Raw genomic sequence first — 12,792 nt, forward strand, 5'->3', positions numbered from 1 at the left:
TTTGCAAGAGACTGCTAAGAGATTCTTGCATAAAACCTCTGTTGCTAAAATTTGATGTTTTTGCATATTATTGTAGTGGGAATGGCGAGTCATGGCCTGAAACAGTGGTTGAGCACTGGCAGGGCCAATCCAGGGGAGCTCGGGTGCATGCAATGAACCCAAGTGATCAGAAGGGATGGAGCCAGCCCCCCCCACCCAGACCTTATTTAAGGGTTGGCAGTGGAGGGCATCTATTTGGAGATTTCTGCATACCTGAGGCCTTCCAAAGGTAAGCAGCTTCTTCCCCTTATTTCCATGCCCACAGCTGTTGCATCTGAGCAAATCCTCAATTGCTGCAGCCTGGGATGTTGACTTCTCTGCTGTTATTGCTGCACTTTCCATTGTGTTACAATTATGAACAAAGACAAGAGAATCATTTAGACCAAACAACATCTGGACTTCCTCTTCACATCTAAAAGAAAGCTATGCTATGAAAAGCAATTCACTGCAAAGCCAGAGCAGTAGGAAAAAGTAAGAGAGAGATTCAGCATAAACACAAGATCTGCGTATGTGTGCACATACTTTTCTTCTCCCGTACATACTTGTAAATTGCTTTTCTTTCTGTACCTCATTACATTTCTGCTGCCATGCTCTATCTTCATACCATGCCTTTGGTTGAAAGGGTTTTGCAACATTTTGCTCTGCCATCATAAACAAATCAGAAAACATTCTGAAAACCATACTCACATACTTTAATAACCATTCTAAAAATACAAATCTGCTAATAGATAAGAGCAGCTCTGTTGGTTTCAGGAGATTTTATCTCTTTACCCCAGAACAGTCTTAAGCATGTTCAAATGAGAAGGAGCAGAGAAGCACTGGAGAAGAGAGGTGTTGCCAATTTCCTACATAAACAAACAGTTTTATTGAGTGACTCTCGATAAACCAGCTGTGAAACATTTGCTCTGTATCATCACCACTCACAAAGCTTTCAGATTTGGCTCCATAAGCAGGTTTAAAAAAGATAGAGGGGAAGAATGGTATGAAGCATTTAACTGTAGGTAGTGTCAACATATTGCTGCTCACTTCAATGTTTGGTTGCAACACCTGCAACTATAGATGTGACATTCCATTTAATGTGTCATAAGATCACTTTATAAAACTCATTTCCTTCAATTGTCCTTCAAAATAGACCTTGGGAAAGCTACATTTCAGCAGCATAGTTGAAATATTAATTCTCATACAAGAGATGCAAACTCAGAAGCATCAACTCAGATCCTGCAATTATTTTTAGTATGTGAGGATCATCACCAAGCATTATTCCAAGAAACCAGCAGCAGGAAGGACTGCACTTCCATGCAGGTGACAGACACTGAGAGTTAGGAAGATAGATAACAACCTCATATGTTATTCTAAAGCTCCATCTTGAGATGGAGAAACTTTATACAACTTTATCCATGGAGTCACAAAGGTAGAGACTCTAGAATCAAAGGGAACCAAAGACCATATTAACACTGAGGTGGGCTAAACATATGCTCTATTTACATAATTCAATGCAGAAAACTTGTGACTGTAACTGGTACTGCCCAGTCATCCCTTCTTTACTGGAGGGCTGCAAATTTTAATTTAATCATACCCCTTCATTTCTTATTCCTATACTTAAAATAAAGGAGGTAAGTGAATTATACGTCTCTTCCTCTGATTTCATTATTCATCTGTATGGGTAGTACTGAAACTGCAGTAAAATTCTTTGCTGTCCTACCACTGGAAAAAAAATGAAACTAATAAGAATAATAAAATGCCTAAAATGCCTACCACTTCCTTTTCTTTGTGTTTGCAGCTCTGTAGCTGCTCAAGATCCAATCCTGTGGCCATTTCAGAATCAAAGTGCATACAGATCAAAGTAGCTCACGAGAAATCACTGATGCACCTACTAGGTTCTGAGCTGCAATTCCACAAGGCATCATTCCTACTGAAGACAGTGAACTGCATTTTCACCCATCTCAAGAAAGATGAGGTTGTTTTCCAAAGTTTCACTGTTGTCTTTAGCTTGTAATTACTTTATCAGTTGTACCTCTGCAAATAGTCAAAGAGATACAGGAAAACAAAGCCCTTTCACATAAAACATTTGATCTTGTGATTTCATCTAACAGTGAGAGACTTCTAGATGTGCTAATTTCTGCAGCAACAGAAAGAAATCTTCAGGAACACAGCCATTTTTCTGACAAAAATCTTCCCACTTACTATTTCTTACACACAGACATGCTGTATATAAATGCATACAGACATATTGTTTGGAGAGAGTATCATAGAATGGTTTGGCTAAGGACAGACTTTGAAGATCATCTTGCTCCAGGTCCCTGCCATGGGCAGGGTTACCTCCCACTTGATCATGATGCCCAAAGCCTTGCCCAGCCTGACCTCCAGCACTTCCAGGGACAGAGCATGTGCTGATACTAAAGGTTTGGCTTCCAGAAAGTCAGTCTTGTTCCTCAGTATCAGGCCTGCAGCAAGTCTGTTCCTGACATTCACATGTACTGACACTTCTGTGATCAGAAACATACAGATGCCGGAGTAACAAATCATCTATACCATATAGCAAGCCATTTACACTCCCAAAGTCTATGTTTTGTAGCTTCCTTCATTTGCAATAAAGGCTGATCAGACCATCCAGGAATATTACTACTTCTCATGCCAAAAAACAGTCATTTACTTCCAGCAATTCAGTCTCAATGAGAGAGGAGCCTCTGGGCATCCTTTTGGACAAACTGAGAATGCAAAGCTTTTGCTCCACAGTTGCATTCTGAAAGAATTGGTTAAAAGAACTCATGCTGGGGTTACACGAGGGCAATACACTTATCAGGAGAATAGTTTTAATCTCTCAGAGCACAAATGAGCCCTGACTGTTCTTCCAACTTCTGATTCCATCCAAACAAAGACGAGAGTGAAAGCTCATTTTAACTTCTGTTTCACTTAGGAAAAAAAATAGCAATACTAATTCCATTACTAACTTTAAAATTAACCCCAGATCACTGCTATGAAACAACACCTAAGCTTAATGACAGACAAGGAATATCTGAAATAAATTAGGACCTTCTCAGCTATCTGCAGAGCTTCTCATTACAGTGCTGTTAACTAAAAAAAAAAGTTCAAAATCCACAGGCCACTAACCCACTTTACAAATACTTGCCTGAAGGAGAGCACTACCATGTTTACTCTGCAGTAATAGCACTCAGAAGGGGAATCATTTGTGAGCAGCCAGACAACTGAAAATTCATACTTACTGCATTAAACATAGTTAATATTAGTAACTCCAAGCTGACATGTAGTATTAGTAATTATCTTCCATTTATAAGCTTCCACGGCTTACAAACAACATTATAAATGAATCGGATGTTAAAATATTAAAAGATCAAGTTTAGTTGATAAACAACAGAAAATATAGAGTGCAAAGGATTTAAAGATTGAACACTAGAGTCTGTATTCATTTCTGTAGTGGTTTAAAATACTCTCTGTTGATGCAAAATATCCACGAGATTACAGAAGTAGAGGAATACAAACTTCCCGCCTGTGACTTCCCAATGCCTCTATCAGCTTAGATAAGATATTTTGTTATATTAAACTGAGTAGTTTTCAAAAAACTTCTCTTTTTGTTTTGGAATAATCTGTTATTCTTAGAAATTGTTTCCAGAATTTTGATTTTCAAGCGTATAAACATGTGGAAATAATACTTTACATATCAGAAAAGGAAGAAGCATAACAAGAGGTAATCTTGTCATGCGTGTACCTGGTGTATGTAAACCAGTCCTGTTCAGAGACTATCAAACTTGTTGCATCCAAATTAGTTTTGTAATGCACAAGGTTAGCAATGGTATTGCTCCATGTTTGGTAATGAAAAGCATCTCTGCTGTACCACTGCTCTGAATCCTGGCCAGATTTGAAAAATAACTACTTGACACAAAGACGTGTGGCATCAAAGAAGAAAAATCCATGCTGGAGATGTAATTTATGGCTATTTGAATGATAAATACCATATACTAAACAAAGGTTGAATATAATTTCTGAGTTTAAAAACAAGACTGAAGTTTTTCCTTAATCTTATCCATTCCTTATCCTAAATGATAAATACCCTGAGTATTGAACAGGAGATCGCAGAGTACATGACACAACAGACCACTATTTATTGCATTGGGCTCCAATGCACATTTTTCAAATTCATCCTCTCCTCCACAATGGTCCAAAGTGACTCATATTCCATGAAGATTGTCTGCTATGCATCCATTCTATACATTGAAGATAGTTCCATTTACTTGACAAGGAAAGATCAGCAAAAACCACTCGCTTTAATCTCATTTTGTTACTCCACATTAAAAAAAAAAAAAGAAAAAACCTGAGTGGTTTGGTTTTTGTCTCTCTCTTTTGGCTAAAATCCCAAAGACAGAGCTTTACAATGGGAACAGAACCCCAACCAATTATCAGAAGGTGGTTAGACAACACTAAGCATATGCTTCTTTATTAAGTTTGACTGAAAAAAAATAATCCTGCAGACGTTTCACCAATTATTTCATGTTCACTTACTTCAAAATCTCCTCCAGTTTGTGAATTTTCTTCTTGGCATCCCCTCTTTCTTTATCAAGATCATTCTGGATGCCATGAATCTGGATGCCATTTGAAGGACAAAAATAATCATATGTTAGGTAAAACAAAGCCTGATATAAAAAAAAATAAAATGCTATTTTAAATTGTAAAAGCTATTTGTTTTACATATTTCTTTAGTATTGATATAGATGACTATATCTATCTATCTTGCTATAAAGCAATACAATCGCAACAAACAGTGTATTAAATCTGACTCCTACTTTCCTAACCCAATAACCAGTAACAGATGTTTCCAAAGCATTAAGAGGAAAGCTGCTTCAGAATTTAGCAACCTCCCTTAGTGTGATGCAAACTATTGGCTTTCCCAATACCTTTTTCCACAGGCCATTAAGTGCAAGAACTTGCTTTACTTTTAGGATTGCTTAAGAAATACTGTCATGATGTGAATTACCAACCACGTTTTTCTTTAAAGGATGAAGAGTGCAGGAATTTATTTATTCCTCTACAATCATGTGCAATGTTACATTTTATTAAGTTATTAAAATATATTATTTGTTCTTATATGAAGATTATGCTTGTAAGTATAGGAAATGTACTGAATTACAGGCACAAAGCCAATTGAAGATGCCATGATTTTTTTCCATAATAATGGTACTATGGCATTTCATTTCTGTAAGCAGTTCTACACAAGCATTTACTGTCCAGAATCCTGAATACCCAGATCATGTCAAAGAGCCTCAATATTAATGAGTGAAAAAGGTATTCCCAATCCTGGCTAAGTTACACACATATATAAAAGCTAGCTCAGGAATGGCTCTTAGTAATAATCCATCACTGTTCTTACACTTAGCTGAATGTTTGGAAAACAAGTGGTAGATTATTTATAAAAAGCAGGTGTTTCCTTTGCTTGTAAAACCATTTAGCCTAACTGGTTCCTGATTCAGCAGATAAGCACATTTAATCAAACAGTGACGTTTAGGGTTACTACCTATTATTTGTTTGATGTTTAAATATCCTAGCAGGCAATAGCCACTGTAGACCAATAAAGATTATTAGATAATGGGTATGTACTTAAGTGAACAGATTACATCAGAGACTTCATGATTCCTCTACTTGAAGGCAAGCTTGGTTTTAGTATTTTATGGGCCAATCTATAGCATTTTATGGTTTTATACCATACCTATGCTTTAAGATGCCAGTAGTTAAGACATACTAAAAATAATGAAAAAAAATTATACTAAAGAGCACTGACAGTATTGTACCCTCTAAGCTGAAGTGAATTCCCCTCAAAAGGAGTTAAATGACATACATTCCTTTTTCAAAACACTGGTGCTGTACATGTGCTAAATATTTTTACATCTTTATTCCCATTTGAAACCTAATTAATTCTCAGGCTGGACATTAGGTTTCATTATCCATATATCCTTGTTCTGCACAAAATTCACTTTTGGGGGAAGATTTCAGAATTCTGATTTGCATAATATGCTATATTTGCCTTCTATTATTACCTGTTTCTCATATATACTCTCCAAGTGAAGCTTGTCTTGTTGAAGTTTATAGTCTTGATCCTGCAAATGAAGAAGTGTACTTCCAAATCAAATAAAATAGAGCTGTGATGTTATTTCATTTCAAAACAGTCTTTAAACACATCCAGAATACTCATAAAGAACTAAAAATCCTCCAAACTAAAAATCTTCACTAAGCAATTCTTTGAGATTGAACTGTCAGAAAGCAACAAGAAAAAGTTTTTCTTAATCAGCCTAACCGTATTCTTTGACATGGTTATAATGCGTTGATACATGATTATGGTGTTAAATCATGTCAAAACATGAAAATCAAGATAAAAAGTCACAAGGGTAATATGAAAATTCTGCTCATCTCCATAAAAAAGTAAGATGAGATGAGACCATTTTATGGAAAAGTTTACATCTCTGTATCTATATGAATAAAATACATGAGGATGCATATTGTATAATAAGTATTTTAGTATAGCTATCTAAATATTCAGATCAGTGGGAAAACATGAAAGGAACTTGTCATTCCTGAGTGAGAAGTTCAGGGCTCACCCTCAGTTGTTGCTCTCTTTGATGTTCTGAAGCTTGTAACTGTTGTTTTAATAGACACACACTATGCTGTAACTCTTCAATCACATCAGATGCCTGCAAGGATTTAACAGAAGAAAGAATTTTTGTTTTGTGTTCCCATTAGCTCTACAGTTACATCTCTTTGCCATTTTAAAGTCACTTCTCAAAGGCGCCTAGAAAAAGAAGAATAAGTTTGAAACTTTGGATACTTTCTGTCCCTCTGGTGAACTTATAAATGCATAGATAACCACAAATAACAACCAAGATATTTTGTTTCAGCTTGGTACCAACAGTTAAAAGAAGGACAGACCTTGCAAATGCATCATCAAGGCTCCCAGAATTCCACAAAAAATCCCTAAGATGTCATTTATCTTGTTGTTCCAAAGACTATTGGATTCAGTTGAAACATTAACATTTTCTATGTATATTTCATCTTATCAACAGAATAGATGCCATACAATACCTATGCATGCTGGTAGACATCAGCCTGATACATGTTTCTGTGTAAACATATATATTATGTTTTGGACAGAATATATATTCAGAAGATTCTAGAATATCTTCTTAAATACATAAATATTTAACAACGTTCCATATTAAAGAAAGCTGGAAGACACATTATTTCTGGAAATAACTATTTTCCCTTAACGTGCCTTTGAGGACAACGTACTGAATGGGCCTTGTAGGAGCCCTCGGTCTTTAAGCGTGTGGAGGTATTCTGGCATTCAGATTTTTTTCCATAAGTACAAGGAAAATCAGCATATTAATTACACCTTATCTGTATCAGCTATAGAAATACTACCTGTGCCTACATACATTCAAATGGAATACACGTGGAAACATACCTTAGCTGCAGAGAGAGCATGCTCCTGCTTCATAACATTCATATCGATGTCATATCTACTTTGTAGCTGCTGAATGCTCTCCTCATATTCCTGTACAATACGGTCCTTGCCTTCCAGAAACGACTTGTGTCTGTAAGTAGTAAGCAAACAAAACATGGAAATTGCTTTCATGTTTTGGCATTTCACGTGCTCAGCATCAGCTTTTAGAGTTTTCAAGTTTGACTGTAAGCTCCTTGTAAGAGAATGAAATGCTTACAAATAATGGAAATACAACACTTACAATGGTAAAATTCACTAATGCAAATGATCATTAACCGAGTTATCAAATTAAAACAACTGCAGTTTGCTTTTGAAGGCTCCATATTGTTCTATGTTAAAAACATCAACCGCAACCTAATTACCTTGCTTTCATTTCCTGCAGTTCAGAGCATGCTGCCTGGTAACGTTGTTCTGCTTCAGCCTTTTCCTGGGATAACTTTTGACGCTGCAATTTACTGTTTTCAGCCTCAACCATCAACTGTTGCACTCGAGCCTCCAGATTTTTGACCGTCTGGTTCTGAAAGAAGAGGCCACTGTTAAGAACCACCAGAATAAATTAGTGTATACTGCTGTTGTTATCCAGTAGCCTTGAGCAACAATGTTCTTTGGTGACCAGAGACACAAGGGATAGAACAGCAAAGATATCATCAATTATGATAGTAAATTCTATGCATAACAAAAACCCCACCAAATTAATAACTAAGAAGGAATAGTGATCTCTCCATTATATGTAACAATATGCACAACCAATTTCTAAGTTACAAATCTTTTACAAGAGGAATCAAGATACAGCAACAGGTACAGATGCTGAGGATATAAGGATGATTATAATACAGATGATATGTGAACAGTGCAAACTTTATCTAGTTGAGCATCAGGGAGGTGCTGGAGTAGGTGAGTGCAGAACTGAGTGCCCCAGATCCCACATAACATCTGCATGAGCCTGTAGTAAAGCAAGAGCCTCAGTCAGAGTGGCCAGCTGACCTCTGGCAAAAGACTTAACATGTTTTGTGAAAACAGGACAGAATTCTTCCATCAGTATAAAGCCAGCTCCAACTGGTGCCGTTTCAGTTGGTTGGGTTGTTTCTTCTCAGTCAGTCACACAGATAAACTGCCCAGCACTGTAACTCCTCCCTGTGGCCCCACCCTCAGGAAGTTAATATTTATACTTTTTTAATACACAAAATCCCACTTTATGAGCAATATTGCTCAGTCTACTTCACTTGCTAACAGCAACAGCATCCTCAACAATGTAAAACTCTGAAAAAGAAATCCCTGAAATACCAAAGAAATAAAAAAAGAGAAAGAAAAATAAAAGAACACAACCAAGAGAGAGGAAAAAAAAGAAAACTAATTTCCAGTGACAGGGCAGTCTTTCATCTCAAGCCCTGCCTTGAACTCTACCTTGTTTAATTATTAAATCAGAGGCTGCTCAGCAAGATCTGTCTAGTTTTGATGGTTCTTAAATTCAATCTTGCTGACAGACTGTGTCCATTTTTCTCTTTATTTACTGTTACCTATGACATGATCTGAATACTAAGTTTTAAATTCAACATTCATTAATAAGAGAATAAAGTTTTTTGACATCGTCCTTTCACTCATTCAACACTGATAAAAAGATCAGCACCCTTTCTAGGACTCTTGTCAATTTTTTGCTTCCTGCATTGTTTACACATTGAATTATTTCATCTGTCATATTCAATCTCTTGGATTTTTTCTTCCCACAGTATGGACTTACACTTAAGTGCATCCATGCAATTCTGTGGACAGGGAAGAATTTGTTTCTATTTGTCAAACCAATGGTCATCACAGATGGGATTTTGCCTTTAAGAACATCACTTAGACACACAGTAAAAGGAAGGTGAATAAAAGTAGTAATAGATAATTAAGTAAACAAAAGTTAAAACTGATATCCAAGATAAAGAAACATTAGGAAAGGTACCTCAGAAGGATACACATAATTCAATATTGATCTTGCATTTTCAAGAAAAGATCGGTTTGAAATCTTTTCACTCAATACCTGTGTTCAGCAGACTATTTCCACGTCAGGCAACAACTGAGAAGGAAAAAGTATTCAGAAAGTAATTCAACAACGCGGCTTGGGGTGATGATGCCTTCCTACAAATTGTTGTATAATTTACATGATTACAAACCTGGTATGCTGGAACCAGACCCACTTGAAAGGCTTGGCATAGGATTACACTTCCGTAGAGAGTAAAGTTGAAGCCAATGATTAAATCTTCCCCCACCATCTTATCATCATCTACCAGCAGACAAATATCTATGACACCAATATGACTGATACAATATACTTTTTAAAGCTAAACGAAGATCAAAAAGATTGAGACGCATGATTAAATAGTGCTTCCAGACTGCTCATAGACTTTTATAGACAGTTAAAAAAATGCACAAGACTCCAAGATACACTTGCTGCTGTGACATATTTACATGAAGCTTACAGTCGACTTTATTTGTTCCATGTAATCTTCCTCCATTTCAGTAAGACGGGCATTGGTGTCCTCAAGCAGCTCCCGCATGTCTTCCGTGTGCTTCTTCCGAATACTGAACTTCTCCTTTTCCATTTCAGCCACAGCATTGTGAAGCTGTACCACAAAAAGCATGACCAAATAATAAATTGCATATAGAATATTTGTAAGTGCAAGTTATTATCATAGTATACCAACTGAACATCTGACAAGTGAAGGCTGTATTTCTATATTCTATTTTATATTCTATAATATAACCATATCACTCTCTGTAAAAAAGTCTATCATTACCCCTTTCATAGTGTAGTTTACACTGTATTTCCATCATACTTCACACTACCATCTTCTCTAAGATAAATGATTCAATTTAGCTTTCTTAGTTTTGTCAAATTGGAATTTATATGAGCATCCTAATTAGCCTTCTCAATATATGTCTGCATCACCGATGACAGTTACAGTTGCTGTGTAACTATAAAAAGCGAGATGAGCTCAGACTGAAAATAATACTTCTCTATAATGAAACACTGAAGTATCAAGGTTTTAAGCACAAAGGACAAGATTTACCATCTTTCTTTCATAAGACAAAAATTCAAACTAATATCACTTCTAAGGGCAAGGGCTGCAAAAAAACTCCAAAAATGAAGCAGCACTGTTCATCTGCAAAGGAGTTCGCTCTGCCCTTCTTGTGACCCTCCCAATTCTGACAAGGGTAAGCAAGACAAACACTGACAGTAACCTGGGCAAAGGTGAACCTCTACTGCAGCAAACATGCTTTTCTTTGCCTTGCTGCCTGCTGCCTCGAGTCTAACAGTATATAAAAATATCTTGAAGAATTCATGACCCAATGCAAAAGTACTAGTTCAAAGGAATTGCGGTGACAGCAGGTAGGAGCAGGTTTACTGAGATTAAAATTCCATGCCAGGTCAACCAGAAATAAACACTTCCCTAATATATCCCAAGGCTCACCAAGGGGGCTTGTTAGAGCCCTGGACCAAATTGTAGAGAGACCAGCAGGCAGGGGCAGGATGTGTGCAAAAGCTGGCAAGGAGAACCTTGAGAGACAACTCTAGACACAAATAAAATCAGCACAGGAAAGTATCTCTAAGAGTAACCTATTCTATACATATACATTTTAAAGCAACAAAATGTATTCTCACAGATGTACATTTTCATTTTGAAGCATTATTCATTACCCTTTTCTCCCACTCGTTGTTCAGAGACTCGGTGCTTTTCTCGCACATCTTCTTTAACTCTACAATCTGTTTTTCCTTTGCTTCTCTGATGACTTGTGACTCACGGAGCAGGGTCTGAACTGTCAAAAATAGAAAAATAAACAACCATTCAAGAGAGATCCTTGGGATTTTTCTCTGTTGGCAACAGATACAACCAGATAACAACTATTTCCAACTGACCTGGCTTTCCTCATGTTTTTCTGCTGTTAAAAATACTTAACATATGCAATTCACAACTTAGTACTCAGACCTTATATCACTAAAATAGTACAAGGTGTTCTCTATTATGTTTAGAAAATATTTCAGTGAGGTTTTTCTTACTCTAGCAGTGAAGAAACATCAAAAAGAATCCATAGAATCTAAAGAAAACAGGCATTTCTAACCTGATTTTTTATGCTCTCAGAAAGAGGTCCACATGTGGGCTGAATGACCAAAAACACTCAAATTGCAACTTGTTGCACCAAGAACAGAGGCTGACGTTTATGGAAAACAAAGCAGGAACACAGCCAACACAACCACTTTTCAGAAAAGACTGATGACTTTCAATGCTTGACAAGAGTGAAGGTGACTCTAATGTAGCCCACTGTGGCTGAGGAGAGCTAACAGCACTGCATTGCTTGCAGGACAATTCACTTTGTAAGGAGCAGGTAAAAATATACATGGAACCCTTTCCTTTTCTGTGCCTAGTTTACCAAGCTTGTATTATTTTACATTGTGGTTCCATCCACAGCATAAATACACTCCAAGGAATTCTTGAAGAAAGTAATATTCAGAAACTGCTGACAAGCCACACTCAGATGGGCCAAGTTTCAAACTTACAACGCATTCAAGACTACTACTGATGTTTGAAATCTCTTGCCACAATAGACCAAAATAAATAATACATTGTGGTTTGATTAAAATGTACTGAATGTATAAATAAATTAACCTTGAACCAGAGATTCCAAAAGTTTGGAAGAAGTGGTCAACATACTTCAGTATCAAAGACTTTTTTTTTCAGCGACTGAGTATTAAACATAAGATCACACTGTCTCTCGGAAAATTTGGTTTGGCAACTGGACAACTAGTAAAGGCAGCCACACAAGCCTCTCAAGCCTAAAGGAAAAACAAGAGCAAGACCTGTAAATGAAGAGGTATGTTTGTTGCTATAAGGGATGCACAGGTTCACAGCCACAAACATGATGCAGTACAACATCACCATGCAAAAACCAACCACAGAGGGGGAAAAAAAAAGATAAAAATCACCTTTCTTCTCCAGTTTTCTAATTGTCTCCTCAGCTTCATTTTGTTTGGATCTGTGAAGGGATTTCAACAGCTCTATTTCGTCATTCTTCCGATCCAAAATCTGCAGTGAAGATTCACAGCACTGTAACAAACTTCTGAAAGCACGAAGCCACAAGCAGCGCACGGAGTAATGTACACTGATACCTGTCAAAGGAACTGCCTTTAAGATACACTTAGACCTTGCAGGGTAAGCAATGAAATAAGTAATTTTCATCACTGAGACTGCCAAGTCATAAACAAAGGA

At 36.8% G+C, this 12,792-nt stretch overlaps 1 protein-coding gene across 6 annotated transcripts in view; it reads right to left on the reverse strand.

Annotated features, from left to right (window-relative positions):
- The window catches only part of CEP112 (centrosomal protein 112), a 123,171-nt gene that overhangs the window by 87,979 nt on the left and 22,400 nt on the right, over positions 1-12,792 (reverse strand). For all 6 annotated transcript variants that reach the window (XR_014936657.1, XR_014936658.1, XR_014936656.1 and 3 more), the window contains exons 10-17: positions 12,510-12,609; positions 11,226-11,344; positions 10,006-10,149; positions 7,909-8,063; positions 7,508-7,637; positions 6,645-6,737; positions 6,087-6,146; positions 4,558-4,637 (exon numbers count right to left, since the gene is read on the reverse strand). Coding sequence is in view for 3 of the 6 variants with exons in the window: in XM_085522542.1 (XP_085378668.1) it covers positions 4,558-4,637; positions 6,087-6,146; positions 6,645-6,737; positions 7,508-7,637; positions 7,909-8,063; positions 10,006-10,149; positions 11,226-11,344; positions 12,510-12,609 (881 nt within the window). In the remaining 3 variants the exon portion in view is untranslated. The remainder of the gene's footprint in view (positions 1-4,557; positions 4,638-6,086; positions 6,147-6,644; positions 6,738-7,507; positions 7,638-7,908; positions 8,064-10,005; positions 10,150-11,225; positions 11,345-12,509; positions 12,610-12,792) is intronic.

Source organism: Coturnix japonica, chromosome 23, assembly GCF_054131305.1.
Source record: "Coturnix japonica strain WE chromosome 23, WE-NBRP24, whole genome shotgun sequence".
Lineage (NCBI taxonomy): Eukaryota > Metazoa > Chordata > Aves > Galliformes > Phasianidae > Coturnix > Coturnix japonica.